General features: G+C 41.1%; 1 protein-coding gene across 1 annotated transcript in view; it reads right to left on the bottom strand.

Moving 5' to 3' along the window:
* Window positions 1–8,417, bottom strand: part of NR2E1 (nuclear receptor subfamily 2 group E member 1) — a 94,006-nt gene extending 85,589 nt beyond the window's left edge. The window contains exon 1 of the mRNA XM_089777152.1: window positions 8,387–8,417. Within this exon, the coding sequence (XP_089633278.1) occupies window positions 8,387–8,417 (31 nt within the window). The remainder of the gene's footprint in view (window positions 1–8,386) is intronic.
* Window positions 8,418–15,286: the final 6,869 nt, after the last annotated feature.

The raw sequence follows: 15,286 nt of genomic DNA, 5'->3' as shown, positions 1-15,286 counted from the left end.
TAGGTTAATTCTGACCAGACCTGCACTGCTATCTCATGATATTAAACACCTGAGTACTCATGAATGTTATTTTAAAATACAAGAAGAATATATATTTAAATGTGGGCTTGATCCTGAGAGGTGCTGAGTGCCATCCACATGCAGTGACATTCCATTGATTCCATTGACTCTCAATATTACTCCAACCTTCAATTTTGTCATTTTGCAGACAAATTTTATGTAGCACATCTAGGATCCTCAGTATTGTGTACCTCTGATACAACATGAAATCAAGTCACGTCATATTTGTTTGCTGTCTATTTGTGATGCGTGTGCATTGTATACTCTTCCCCAAACATTTTAGTTAAATGCTATATGAGTTGACAATTGCTGGGCAGATCAGAAGATACAAATACACAAAATCAAGTAAGACTATTAAAACCGAATGTTTAGAATAGCACAGCTGTCTAATTTATCCTTTAGGCCTAAATCTGCATTCATTACCCAGGCAAAACTCCCAATGGATCAGATACTGAAATGCTTTCTTCACAACAGTAATATTTACTTAAATGAGTAGTCTCATGGAACTAGCCAATTGGACTGCTCATTTGAATAAGGATTACTCCCATGTGTGAGAGTTTGCCCAATGATTGGAATGGAAATATTCCCTGGGTAGTCTAGATAATCGTTAATTTGAACAGGTGTTTTTATAATTCATCTGTGCACAGAAAAGGTAAAACAAAGATTTTATGTTCAGAATTTAAAATTGGGAATGATTTGTTTTAAGAGCTGGTGCAGTGTTGAAACATATATTTATGGCTAAAGAAAGAGAAAGAGAAAAAATAAAAATATATAGTACCCATAATTCTATCCCATTAGGAAACACTGCTTTGATTCATTAATTGTGTTGCCTAATACATGTGTCTTCTTGAAATGTGATCAGTGAATTTAAGGCTTTACCAAACAATATGGCATCAAAATGATGCCACTGCTATTATTTTTAATTTTTTATCCTCTACGTACAATCATTTTTTGTCTCTAGAATACTATTTTTTGGCTCACACAAAGCACAAGGGAAGCCATCTGCCAGTCAATATGATATTTATACCCCTCTGAATCAAATCCTGCTTACCTTAATTCATGCAAATAGTTACACCGAAGCTAACAGAAGTACTTACATGAACAAGATAAACAAATTTGGCCCCTAGAGGCAAACAACACTAGAACAATGTTTGTAAAATATGCTGTAATGTTAAATAGCACTTAGCACCTTTCATTCAAGTATCTCAAAGCTCCAAAGAAACATTAATTAATCATCCCAAACAACACTCCTGTGAGTTGGGAAGTATTAGTAACCCATTTCACAAATCATGTAACTAGGCTACACAACAGTTAGTGGTAGAGATAAGGTCCAGATTCACACAGGGGAGACAGTAGCAGAGGGAGGAATGGAACAATATCCCTATCCACTGATCTAACCACCACAGCACATTTCCCCTTTCCTCTGGAACCCCTTGCTTTAATTCTGGGGACCTCAAATTTTCAGATCAGTGTAGAGACTGAGTTCCTCAGTGCAGTTGATTCTACTAGAATAATGGATCCCTAGGGTCTGAGTTGACCCTCATTGAAATAATCCAGCATTCTTTAAAGAAAGCTCTTCTGTTATTGTTTTCCTTGTTAAGGGAGAACATCTCCTAATTAGCAGGAGGGTGGCAGAAAGCTGTCAGAGAAGACCAGTATTAGCAAAGAGACCACTTTGTGTTCTTGAGATAGCATAAAAGGAAGCCCTGGTTCAGAGCTAAGGAAAGTAAAGAAGCGGCAGATGGTGATATGCTAGAAGATTAAGAAGTAGAGGTATCTCTAATAACTAGCAATCTGGAGACATTTGTCAAATTCTTCTCTCTTCACTCATGCATGTAAACTGCCTGATGATAAATGGAATTGGGAGGGAAATAAGGAGAAAAAGATGTTAATTTCCTTGGGTATGTCTACACTACAGAGAAGATTGAAACTACCTCAGTCGATCTTCCGGGGTTTGAATTAGCCGGTCTAGTGAAGACACACTAATTCAAACTGAGAGGGGCGCTCCGGTCTATGCTGGTAGTCCTGCTTCTACGAGGAGTAAGGGAAGTCAAAGGGAGAGTGTGCTCCCTTCAACTCCCTGCAATGTGGACAGCACCAAAATTTGAATTAAGATACTTCGACTTCCGCTACGCAATTAACGTAACTGAAGTTGCATATCTTAATTCAAACTTTTCCCGTAGTGTAGATATACCCCTTCTGTGAGACTGTGTAAGGAAGGTGATCTAGACTAGACTTCCTCTGGGGATTAAAGCTAAGAACACATTATTATTTTCCCCCTTCACATTCTCAATTTCTCTTTTATGGATGAGGCTCCTAAAGCTTACAACCAGTTTAAAGTACAATGCCCCAATGTCTGTAGTATTCATGTGAATTTGTTGCTACTTTACAAATGAAAGTCCAGATTCTTCCCTGATATACATCTGGTACTGTCCATGGAGTGATTGTTAGGGAATATTCTGTGTTTCTGGAGAACAGCCAGACTCTGAGCATCACTGTTAACAAAGATAAGTAGGGATTGTCTGTTACAAAAAGTGCAACATAGAAAATCATATTTCAGTTACACCAGGACAAATATAAAATATAAGTTGAGATTCTGCTCTCCCTGAGACCGGATCAAAAGTCTCTTGAAGTTAGCAGGGAAGATTCCCATTGACTTCAAGAGACTATGGATCAGTCTTGTATACCTATGAAATCTCACTGATGTTTGATGAAGACAAACACAGAAACTGGCTCTGAACTACCTGTTCATAGGATTTGCAGAATTCAATGCTTATTTTCAATATTTCTGGGGGATGCTATCAGCAGTTATTTTAAAGAATGTTTTCTATTTTTATTGATTTAGATGTTCACATTTGTGGGAAAGTATGGGGGGCAAACAACAGTGGTCAGGCAATTAACTAATGATGGTAAATGCTGAGATTCAAAAAGGGAAAACTTTGTAACTGTTAAAACACAAATTGTCAACATCACATGTAAAAATATACAAATAAATACTCTTAAATCAAGTCAAGTATGTTCTCAAGCAGCATTTTTATTACTTTGACTATCTGTTCATTTAGTTTATTACTGATGGAAACATTTTGTGGTGGTTTGTGTGCATATGGTGAAATTAGTATTGACCCACATTTACTGAATAAAATCAAATCCTTCCCAGTCTAACTATACAAGAAGATATAGCTATTCATTTTTATATCCTAGTCAGTAAATCTCAGTTTCTTATATTAACAAATATGCCTTTTGGAGGTGGCAACACATATGTTAAATATATAGGTATTAGAAGATTTACCAGGCATTGCTTGGATCCTTAACTCAAGTAATTTTTGCTTTTTGGAAAATAAAATGAAAATGTACATGCTTCATTTATATCATTGCACTGGGGTGAGACTGGGGATGAGAGATTCAGTGTGCAGGCTGCCCCAGGGAGCAAGGACTACCCCAGTCCTCTCTCTCTGCAGCAACTTGCGGCCAGGTGGGAAGTAGAGATGTTAGACAGCATGTAATTGAATAGTTAGGTAACCACATGAAATCTTAGCAGTTACATGACAATTGCATAGTCTCCGGGGGTGGAGCTGGCAACCAGTGTGTTCCAGCCCCACTCCTGGGGAGCCCCATGCCACCCCCATGCTGGGGTGGCAGGTGGAAGTTTAAAAACCAGCTCCCTGTGCAGACTGGCTCCTGCCTGCTGCCCCACGCTGCTGTCTCCATGTGAGATGGCAGCAGCTCCTCTCCATGGAGGATCCAAGTTCCCTGCAGACAGGGACTGCTCTGCTGCAGCTTCCCCTGCCCCTCCGCCTCTGTAGGAAGCAGCAAAGGTGGGGCGGGAGGGTGCCAGGAGTTGGCCCGCATGCAGAGATGGCTTGAAAGCCAGCTCCCTATGGGCATCAGCTCCTGCCTTTCCCCTCTTGCTGCCTCTGCTACAGAGGCAACAAGGGTGGAGGGATGCATGTAGTCAACAGGATTAACCAATAAGCCCAGGCTTATCGGTGAATCGTGTAGTTGTCTACACATTGACATCCTTAGTGAAAGTGCCTCTGCCTGGCTGCTGCAGCCTCAGTAGGCACAGCCAAGGGGGATGCATGTCCCCTGAGCAGGGCAGGTCCAGGTTTGTTTGTCTCCTGCATTTCTCAGACAGTGAGTAATACAGCAAACTGTGCACTTTCCCCTTGCTCCCTGACAAACTGGAAGAGCCAGCAGTGTTCCCATATGAATTGGGGAGGCTTCAACTCCCCCAAAGGATTCCTGGGGTGGGGGGAGAGGCTTGGGACTGGTGCAGTCCTGCATGGGGGTGGGAGTGGGATGCCTCCAGAAAGCCCCTATCACCTGTCTGGCGATTCTGTCTCTTTTCTGCATTGTTTTATGAGAAGCAATTCCATTCCAGGCACATCCCATTTTCTTGGCACAATCAAACCCTTACCTTGTTTTAAGTGATAATAAGGACAAGATGCATACCAAATTTGGTGGTACGAACTCTTATCGTGTAGGATTAATTTTTGAACAAACAGACAAATTCACAAACAGACAGACACATAAACTCTCTCCACAAAAGCTCATGATTCTATATATTGTTGTTAGTCTCTACGCCCTGGTCTACACTAGGGAGTTATTTTAAAATCAGTTATTTTAAAATAATAGCTCCCAAAATAACTTCAAAATAGCGTGTCCTCACTACAGGGAAGCCTTGAAATTAGTCCAAGGCAGGCTCCCTTAATGTGGACTTGCTACCTCGACTTAGAGCTCCAGGAAACACAGGGGAGTAATTACTTTGAATGACTCTGGGGAGTAGTTATTTCGAGGTAGTGGAGCATCTACATTACTGCTATTTTGAAATAACTATTTTGAAATAAGCATTAATCCTCATGACAAATATAAGTTGTTATTATTATGAAATAACCAGCCCCTTATTTTGAATTAATGTGCTTAGCAGTGTGGATGCTCTGCTTGTTATTTCGAAATAAGGGGAGTTATTTCGAAATAACTTCCTCCTGTGAACCAGAGCTAAGATGCCACAGGACTCCTCATTCTTCAACATATACAGGATATAGAGATGAAAATGGAGTTACCCAACCGACCTCAGAGAAACAGCATAATGTGGCCCAGAACAGACTTCTGAACATAGATAGCTATCCACCCAATGTGAATATTTTAATGCTTGTTAATAACCATGTACCTTTAACATCACTGATGTCGATCAAGAAGTAGTGTTATGTATGATAATTTTGCTATTATGCGGTTTTTAATGTTTGTGTTATTTTTTCAGCGTTCTTACTTTTAAGAGGCTTTTTTACATATTTTTCTTTTTTCAATATGTTAGCTATTTTATAAGGATCATCCTGTTTTTCTCTCATGAAAAGTACTCAGTTTAACAGCTCTTCTTTCATTTCATATGGCACAAATAAGATTTAATTAGAAACATATGAGTAAAAGAAATTGAGAGCTACCCAAGACCCCTAAACAAAATGTTGCACCATTAAATTACTCAGATGTAGCATTTCCCCACCTCAAAAGAGAAAAATGTAAACTTATTTCAGGATGGAGCTTTTCAGTATAACATGATTGCTTATTAACAATGAACCATTTCTTAGTCATGCTTAAAAAAATCTTGTTTCTAAAGAAAAAAAAACCTGACAGGTGCATTAAAATGGCATTTTATTGCATGTAATTCACAAACAATACTATGTGCAAACATTTAAGGGTGAGGAGAGGATTACATGGATCCATCTATGCTTCCTCTTTCCATAACAATCATTTATAGTTTTATAAAGAAGCAAGTCTGAAACACAGTTATTATTTTTTCTGGAATTGTGGGTGCAGTGCATAGAAGGATTAGATGGAGATTTTTTTGCCAAGCTGAAAGTTTATTGTCTATAGCTGTGGGTGCAAGTGTTAAGTGTGAGATCCTATCTCACTTTAGGTCTGAGGTAGGGAACCTTTTTTGGGTCAGAGACCACTGACCCACAGAAAAATCAGTCATGAGAAGTAAAAAACAAAACAAAACAAAACCCAAAAAACCCCCAAACACCTCTCACTGATGTGGCTCCAGCCTGAGAAGGAGAAAGACACTCCCCACATTTCCCTCACACACCAGAGGCTGGGGGCCTAGGCTAGTAGATTTTGTGTGCTCCAGCCCTGCAGGGAGACAGCGAGGGGATGGAATGCCAGCACCAGCTCCCAGCCTTGGGGGTCAAATCCAGTCCCTGGGCCTTAGGTTCCCCACCCCGCTTTAGGTCCATCCTCAATGGCAGCAAGGCTTGAATGGTTTGGATAGTTTCTCCTGGTTTGGTTGAAGACAGGTGACTATACTTCAAGGAGTTCACTTTTGGGGCTTCTGGCAATGGGGTAGTTTAGTATCTTGCCAGAGAATTTTGGGGAATTATGCCTGTGAGTTACGGGGAGGATATTTTATTTTTTATGAGGCAATTGGTAGCATGTGTTGGGAAGCTGGTGGTATGTTGGGCATGTGAATGGGCTGTTTAACAGCTTTTGTAGCCTGCTTTGGTAAGCTCTTATCTTAGAAGCCAGCTCAGCTGCCTATACTGGCGAGTTTGGGGGTGGCAGGGAAGTTGTAAAAGGAAAATAAAGGCATGGGAGGAGACTGAAATCAGTGGTGAGGGTTTAGGCTCCTTGATCCCTATGGTAGTGGGCAGGATAGATCTGGAGAGGAAAAAAGCACATGTGGGGCATAAACTAGTGCAGAGATGTTAAATTTTGTAAGATGTTGGCAGGGTTTTCCTGGAACACCCCCACATTGTTAGCAGGTGCCAATTCTGCTGGGAAAGGAAACGGTGGGTTCAGCTGATTCTCTCTGATTTAGGAACCCAAAGGAAATATGAATGGCTCTTTGAGGAGAAAGGATTTACATTGTGGGCTGATTAGTCTTGAGGGAAGTACCTTGGGAGCAGCTAATGCAGGAAAGAGACTTTCCTGGAATCTGTGTTATCTTACTGTTATTGGAGCCGAACACTGAGAGAGGGTGAGTTCAGAGTCTCCAGCGTGGGTGCCTTATGTTTTGGATCAGGTTGGGAAAATCACCCTCACAAAATGTTTGCCATTTCATTGACCAAATTAAACAAGCTGAAGTTCAGGTTAACTTGGCTATTGAGGCATCATGAACTCAGATTAAAAATAATTAATTGTACCTTGTTTTATTTGGTCATTTAAATGATTAATCTTTTTTGTAACCTGTATGTATCACCTTTCATGTGCAACTATTTCATTTCAGGGTGTGATTATCCAGATCATAGAATCATAGAATCACAGAGCTCATGTTAAGCAAAATTTGAACAGGAAACCTTCAAGGAGATCCCAGCCTGCTGCAGAAGTGATGATGATCGTGCGTAGGGGGCTCTCTTTTATTAAGCCTGTGCTGAACCAATACCCCAAGAGGGGGTAGGGCACATTGTGCCACTCAGGCTATGTCTACACTACAAGGCTTTTGCGCAAAAATGATTGTTTTTGCACAAAAACTGGTGGCGCGTCCACACCTCAAGCACATTTTTGCGTCAGAAAAAAAAATACAGAAAATCAATAGGAAAGAGGGCTTTTGCCGGTAGAGTTATTCCTTTCCCCACAAGGAATAACTCCTTTTTGAGCTACAGCTCTTGCACAAAAAGGCATGTGTGGATAGTCCACAGAGGTTTCTGCGCAAAAAGAGCCTATCAGAAAAAGTACAGGTAATTCTGTTAATGGCAATCAGAGCTTTCTTGCACAAGAGTGTCCATGCAGTGTGGACCCTCTCTTGTGCAAAAGCACATTGCTTTTGCGATTCGCTTTTGAGGTGTGGACGTGCTTTTGCACAAGAAGTTTTTGCGGAAGATCTCTTCCGCAAAGAGCTTCTTGAGCAAAAACCCTGCAGTCTAGACAAAGCCTCAGTGGTGCCATCTTTGGAAGAAGGCAAACTTCAGCTTTTGATTACTTGTGGGCATTAACATTCTCCTGGTACTTTTCTCAAGAGGAGAAGCATAAGTATAGTGTCCCAAGGACTCTCAATGAAATTCCCATTAGGGCAGGGTGATTCTCTCCTGCCAACCTAATCTGCATTTTCCATTGGCAATGGTATTTTTTTATGATATGCCATGAACCTTTGTGTAGTTCTGTGTGCACTATTCACCAATAGCTGTGTTTCACCACTCAGGTGTTTGCACCTCAGTGAAGAGTTAGTGTTTCCTACATAGCCAAATCTTGCTTTGTTGCTAATTAACTAAGAAGCATCTGAAAAAAGGATTTGGTGTATGGTTTGTAAGTCCTTTGGTAAAGTTGACTTTGGCCTCCTTCAGGATGAAAGCCATTATATAAATCTGAGCTCATTAGCATTTATGTAACTTACCTGCTTTTCCAACTTGGATGTTTTTGCTCATGTTTAATGTTTTGGATTACATATACTTCAGATTCTTGTATGAAGCATGTTAATTTAGTGAGGAGAATTTAATTTTCCTTGTCACATTTATAGAAAAACAACAAGAACCCATAGGATTTTTGCCTACAGACTCCATAAGCCAGCCAGGTTAGATATGTTAACTAGATGACATTGTGACATTGGTTGAAAATTGCTAGGCATGGATTAAATTAGCCACAAGAGGGTGCCAAAATTGGTTCTTTGAATTAAAGTAATGGAAACATATAGGATTGTAACAGTTAAGAGACAGAAGTAGATTTTATGTGCTCCAGACCCACAGGGGAAATAGCAGGGGATAGGGGAGTTGGAAAGCCAGAGCCAGCTCCCTGATACTGAGGGGGAGCCCCGACCCTCAGGGATTGGATCCAGGCAAGCTTTAGGTTCCCCACTCCTGATCTAGATTATCCCTGATAGATGTGTATCTAACCTGCTCTTAAATATCTCCAATGATGGAGATTCCACAACCTCCCTAGGCAATTTATTCCAGCGCTTACCCAAAATAAGAGTTATCAGAAGTGGGGTTTGAACTCACATGGCTATGCACCTATTAGAGCTTAAATCCAACACCCTAACCACGCAACCATCCTGATGCAGAAGCCCAGTCTCCCCTACAACACAGCTAAACTCTTTTCTGTCCTTGCTGCTAAATACTTTTCTGCAAGCTTTGATCAACCCATTGAAAATTAGAAGAAAGCATGATGAAAAAAGGGAATTGCAATTATTAGTGCCCACCATACCTCCACCAGTAAATAGTACTGTAGTTTACCTTAGCATTAAGTTGTTTTGTGTTACATTGCTGAGCCTGATCTTGGGGAGGTGGGAAGGTTAGCAGAAGTTCAGTCCTGCCTATGTGTGCTGGAGTTAGTACTTACAGTGTTCCAGCAAATCTCTGTGATTCTGCAAGGGGCAAAGGAGTATTACAGCTGGTGGCAGCACCTTCAAGATGGCAAAACCACCATTGCCTGAAAATAAATCTACTGGACATACAGATGAATATGGAACGTGTGAGTACTTGACAGACTTTGAACTGTTGCTCCCTGTGATGAGTGGACTAATGAGAGAGAAGCACAGTGCCTAGCAGTATTTCTGAAAGGTGAAGTCAATGCCTTTTACCAGGAGCTTCCAGTGTGACTCATGAGCCTTATCAATATTAACACAAACACTTATTATTGCTACAAGGGGAGAGGGGTATTAGCTCTTCTGAAATAGAGGCAAGAATGGCAAAATAGAAAGTAGCAGGAAGAGATCCCCTGCATAATTATTTGTGTGCACTGCAGAGATTGCTCCTTAGGGCTTTCCAGGTGCTACCCCGCTGCGGGAGGACTCAAATGAAGCAGAACTTGTTGCATTGAATCTGCAGCTGGCAATGAAGATTGGAGTCTATGCCCACTGGAAAGTCATGAGAGAATCCTGAGTGGGAAGTCAGTCTATAAACAGTTTAACAGGGGAACTTCATAAACTTTGTTGAAAGAAGAGAATGTGCTGGATAAACCTATGGACCAGCTTTACAGAGGTCAAGATATTGAAAAAAATTGGTGTTTGTTTAAAGGTATCAGATGTTAATTCTCAGGCCCTCAGTGACTCTATACCAGATGCAGCCCTCTGAGGGTATGTCTACTCTGTTCCCTTAGCTCAAAAAAAGCTACACAATTTGCGCTATGCAAATGGTGTGGCTTATTTTGAGTTAATTTCAAAATAACTTATTTCATAATGCAGTGCTGTCTACACAGTGCCGAATTTCAAAATAACTTGTTATTCTGAAATGCCCCTTAACCCTTGTGGAACAGAAGTTACCGGGACATGAGAATAAGCTGCAAGTTATTTCAAAATCTATTTCAAAATAACCGGCTGCTTCAATAGACGGGGAATAGCTATTTTGGGATATTTCTGGTATCCCAAAATAGCTCCACAGTATAGACGTGCCCTTAGAGAAGATTGCTAGGAAAGTGGCTAAAAAATTGGAGGGTGCCCAGATGAAAGCTTTTCACAGGCATTCTGTGGGTCAGATGATAGAGACTATTTTCCAAGTAGATCCAAAGTGATGTTTGCAGGTGATGAGGAGACAAAGGTGGAATTACTCAAGCAGAGAGAAACCATGTAAAGAGAAACTAAAGTTCCTGAGCAATATAGCCACCATCAGCAACTATTAGAATAACTCATGTGAAGAGCTGCACAGTATCTTTTACTATGAGTCTGGAAACAACAATGAAGGGGAAACCACAATGTTGTTGGACTCAGGATCCAAAATAAGTCTGATCCCTGGAGAGCAGCCAATGTATAAAAGGGGAAGTAAATTTGTACTTTAGGAGTTAAATTGGTGACTGTTAATCATCAGCCATGGAGATAATAGGAGAAATCCAGCTTCCACTGAACTTGGGGGTCTCTGCATACTAAATAGACTTCTGCTGGGATGGCCAATATTTCTAGTGCTATTGTATCAGGAGTAGATTTCATCCAACGACATCACAAGAATTCCTAGAGTGTTAAAAGAACACACCGGTCCCTGGGCAATATTAAGGTACCTTTGCCTTGTGCAGGAAGGAAGAAATGTGGACCATAGTCAACAACTTTTGTAGGCTTAGAAATGCCCCTACAGGATGATGGAGAGGACCTGCCCCCGGAGATGGCTTGGCATAAAGTTCTGGTGAAGCCATGTCACCCTACAATAATCCTAAGGGTAAAGGAACCTGGAGGCCTGGTTGAAGCTACTAATAACCGATCAGGATTGCTGTTTGAGAGAACTGTTTCAAGATGGGCTGAAGTATGAGTTCTGAGAGAAATTTATGTGATTGACCAGGAAGTGCAATTAAGTGAAAGATCAGCCCCTGGGGACAGTGTCCAGTGTAGCTGATGTCTCAAAGCCTCTTTTCCTGCGTTAGCTGTCAAGGAGGACAAACACTCTCAAGGGAGAGGCACAGCTCCTTTAGGAGAAATGACCCAGCTTAGTAACCTCTGGGAGTTCATACAAAGTAACTTGAAAGGCTCACAACCAGAAAGTTCAGCTGGAATTCAGTATGGGTGGGTGGTGTATGATACCTCAAAGTAGGTGTGGGGACACTCACTGAAGGATAAAAGGACTGTGACAGTTACAGAAGCGTTGTTGATTGGTCTACTGCATTGATCAGGGGAAGGAATCCGAATAGTTCCAGATAACCAAGGTGAGGACCAATGTCACCCACCCTGTGAATAGTGAGGGAGTGGAAAAGTAAACTGCCCCTTTGGTTCTGGGCTTAGAATCTTGATCAGTGAAGACCAGCAAGACTGGGATATGAAGACACCTTTTGTCAACTTTGTCACCAGCCAGCACTCAGCTACTCGTTACTCTCCTTATAAGATTATTTTTTACTCTGTACATCCATGCTTCCCTGGAACTTGATGTTCAGGTACCAAGAACTGGCAAGGCACCTGCATCTACACATGTGAGAGGCAGGGTTGAGTATCATATCAGTGACCTCCAGACAGCAGTCAAGAGGTGGCAGAATAGAACAGCCAGACGCAAGTATGTCACCTAACAGCCAGGAAAAAGAATTGTGTGCCCATCCAGGAAGACAGGAAGATGTGATTATGCAACTGGAAAAGCAGCCTGTAAAAAATCCTAAACTTATTCCTTTTTAGAGAGGATCTTACAAGGTAGCTAAGCCAAACAACTTAACCTTGCTTATATAAAAAAGCAAGAGCTTACTTCTTTATATTGCATCACAGATTGGTGTATCTATTAAATGAAAGATTGGGAAAGACAAACACAGAGGATGCCCAACCATCATTCCAAAGGGAATGCAGAAGAAAATGTGGAGGTTCCTGTGACTTTTGGGGAGAACAATTCCTTGGAAACTCAACATCCTGAAGTCTTCAACAGTCTGTCCACCATGGATAGTCCTAGTCTGGTAGACAAGAACTTTGTACTGAGTGATAATCTACATCCAATTGAGTGATGTGTCCATGACCAAATAAAGGATTTGAGTGGGCAGTTGAACAGAGAAGACTGTGTGGGTGACAGATTACCCAGATTCCTAGGAGTTATTGCTTTGCAAATTGTATTCAACTACAGCTGTGGGTGAGTACTGGAAAGCTATAATGATTAGCACAGACAGCACCTCCACCAATAGTTTATGCTGTACCTTTATCTTAGTTTAAATTGTTGTCTTGTATATTATGTTATTGTATCTGATTTGTTGGGGTTAGCAGGAAGATTAGTCCTGCCTGTCTGAGTAATAATTGGTACTTTGCAGTGTTCCAATAAATCCCTGTGTTTCTATAAGCAAGTATTATTGAAGCTATGAATTATAGGACTGAATGCTTGTATAAATCAGGAGTAAGACCACTGAAGTTAATAGCAATAGAGAGTACAAGAAATAGCATGAGATGAGAATCAGATTCATGGAATGCACATTGTCACCTCTGGTTCATATCAACAGCTACACAAATTCTGCAGAATCAGAGTTTATATATATATATATATGTTTAGTTATGTTTCTCTGTAATATGGACATGTATTAAACTACTCTTTGTATGTATTTTTGGAATAATGAAGTCTATTTAAAAGCACAAAACTTAAAACATTTGGTATTGTCAGTGCAGCCCCGTACCCGCAATGAGGGGTATGATTGCTTTACTATGCAAGGAGTTACTTCAGCGACACTTCAGTAGGAAGTCAATGGTTCCACTCTCATCAGTAAGGTGATTTGTTCTGGCTAAACGGTAACAGTATTTGCGCCAGCTTTTTAGCTATGGTAAATGCTCATTTATACTGGCATAAAATTTGGCCCATGTTTTTTTTTTTTCAAATTTGTCTTCCAGTCACTACCATGATTTAATCTGGAGAAGCGAGATCATTTCTAGTTTTGCTTTATAATTTATTCCATTTCTAATATTAAGAAAAACAAGAAACTGTTCAGCTGCTCAATAATAACACTTTCTTTGATCTCAGAAACCATTAGTCTGCTTTGTATTCTGCCATAGACTAAAGCATCATGGTTGGAATTATTTTACAATTTTTCCCAATCCAAACAGCTTCTGTTCAGAAATATTTCTAAAGAGAATTTTAAATTTTGATAAGAATATCCCTTAGTTTTAGTTAGTCTTAGTGGAAGTGGGCAAACCTGTCTCTTACTTGTAACTTTGAATATAGCTAAATCTGTGGATGTCATAACAACACAGCAGTTCCTTCCTAACAAGCATGTAATTCATTAGAAGGGACAACATTAGGGAGCAAGACAGTCACAATGACATGAAGGGTTAGGCTTGCTTCTTTCTGTGAACAAAGTGGCGGGTTGGATTCCTGGTGCTGCTTATCAGGTTTGTAAGTGGGATAATTTAACAACTAAAGAGGGGTTGTTCTCCAGAATAACACATTGGTGAGAAAAATGAGAAAAAGTAAAGACTGGGTTGTGGCGGTGCGTCAGGGTCCCCCGCCTCCTGCACTCCCATAGTGGCACGAACAGACTCCACCAGCCAGTAGAATAGAGGGAGTTTATTGCTTCTCCAGGATACAGCACAGCACAGATGTAATCTGGTTACAGGAACTGGGGCTAGGAGGCCTCAGTGCCCCCCCTTGAGATGGGGGGTGTCTGGGCCCTACAATCCCATCCCCCTCCCTAGCTCCTTCTCCCCTGCTTCCCAGACAGAAACTAAAAGACTGTCCCTTCCAGCCCTGCCCCCCAGCCAGGGGCGGCATTCCACCGTCCTTTGTTCCTCTCCCTGGGAGGTAACTGGTCGAACAGGTTACCTCCCTGTCCCATCAGCTACTCCGCTGGGCTGTGGTACAGACAGTAACCAGTGGGGGTCACCCACAGCCCCAGCCTAGCAAGCAGCAAGGTACCAACACTACGTCACATGGGTATACTGAATCTATGTAAAGGAAAATCACGATTCTTGGGGGAAATGCCATTCTGGTTGTGATGACTCTCATTATGCACTCCATTGTGTGTATGCATACTGCTGCCCTCTATTGGATGGCATATGTCAGACTTGATCAGTTCTTTTTACTATCCACATCCATTGATTTGTTCCCTAGTCTGTTATAATGTGTATTATGGCAATACATAGGGGCAGAACCAAGACCAGGGCTCCAGTGTGTGAGGTTGTTCAAATGCATAGTAAGACAATCATTGTCCCAAATGCTTTGTTGACAAGATAAAGGGTGGGAAAAGAACAGAGATGAAGTGACTAGAACAGGGCTACTCAACACGCGGCCCTGTTTGTTTGCGGCCTGCGGTGCAGTTTGGATTTATGCTGGGCTCAACACGTGGCCCATGGTGGGAGCCAAAACAAAAAAGTAGTCAATATAATATGTTGATATGCGTTTTAGTAGTTAAATTCCTGGACTGCCATTGCTTATTAAAAGTGCTGTCATATGGGTGGAAATCAGGTAAATACTGAATTTTATTAATATCAGTAGAACTGACTTAAATGGGGCCTGTGTGTTGTGTAGTCTTGCTTTAATCTTTGTATTCATGCCCTTCAATGTGAAAGAAGCTATTTGCATATATTTGCATATATATTTGCATGTATATGCAACCACACTTAAGTTGCGGCCCTCGGCATGTGCTGTATTATTGTGGCCCCCAGGGCTTCCAAAGTTGAGTAGTCCTAGACTGGGGCAAATGTACACAACAGGCATGGTACAGACAGTAATTGAACCAAGATCTCGATTCTCAGTCCAATGCCAGTATGTGTTAATGACACTTAGAAGCTAAGAGGTTCTTTTTAACTATTCTTTGTAAATTGAAATAAAACATTGATTGAAGGCTGCATTTAGGCTCAGAATATGTCATACGTTATCGCTAGCTCACTGACAAAAATACATTGTCACTTCTTTATAGCTTTTAATCT

Source organism: Pelodiscus sinensis, chromosome 3 (genome assembly GCF_052426305.1).
Source record: "Pelodiscus sinensis isolate ZL-2025 chromosome 3, ASM5242630v1, whole genome shotgun sequence".
Classification (NCBI taxonomy): Eukaryota; Metazoa; Chordata; order Testudines; family Trionychidae; genus Pelodiscus; species Pelodiscus sinensis.
Note: the sequence above shows the minus strand (reverse complement) of the source record. Positions and strands in the feature narration are given on the sequence as shown.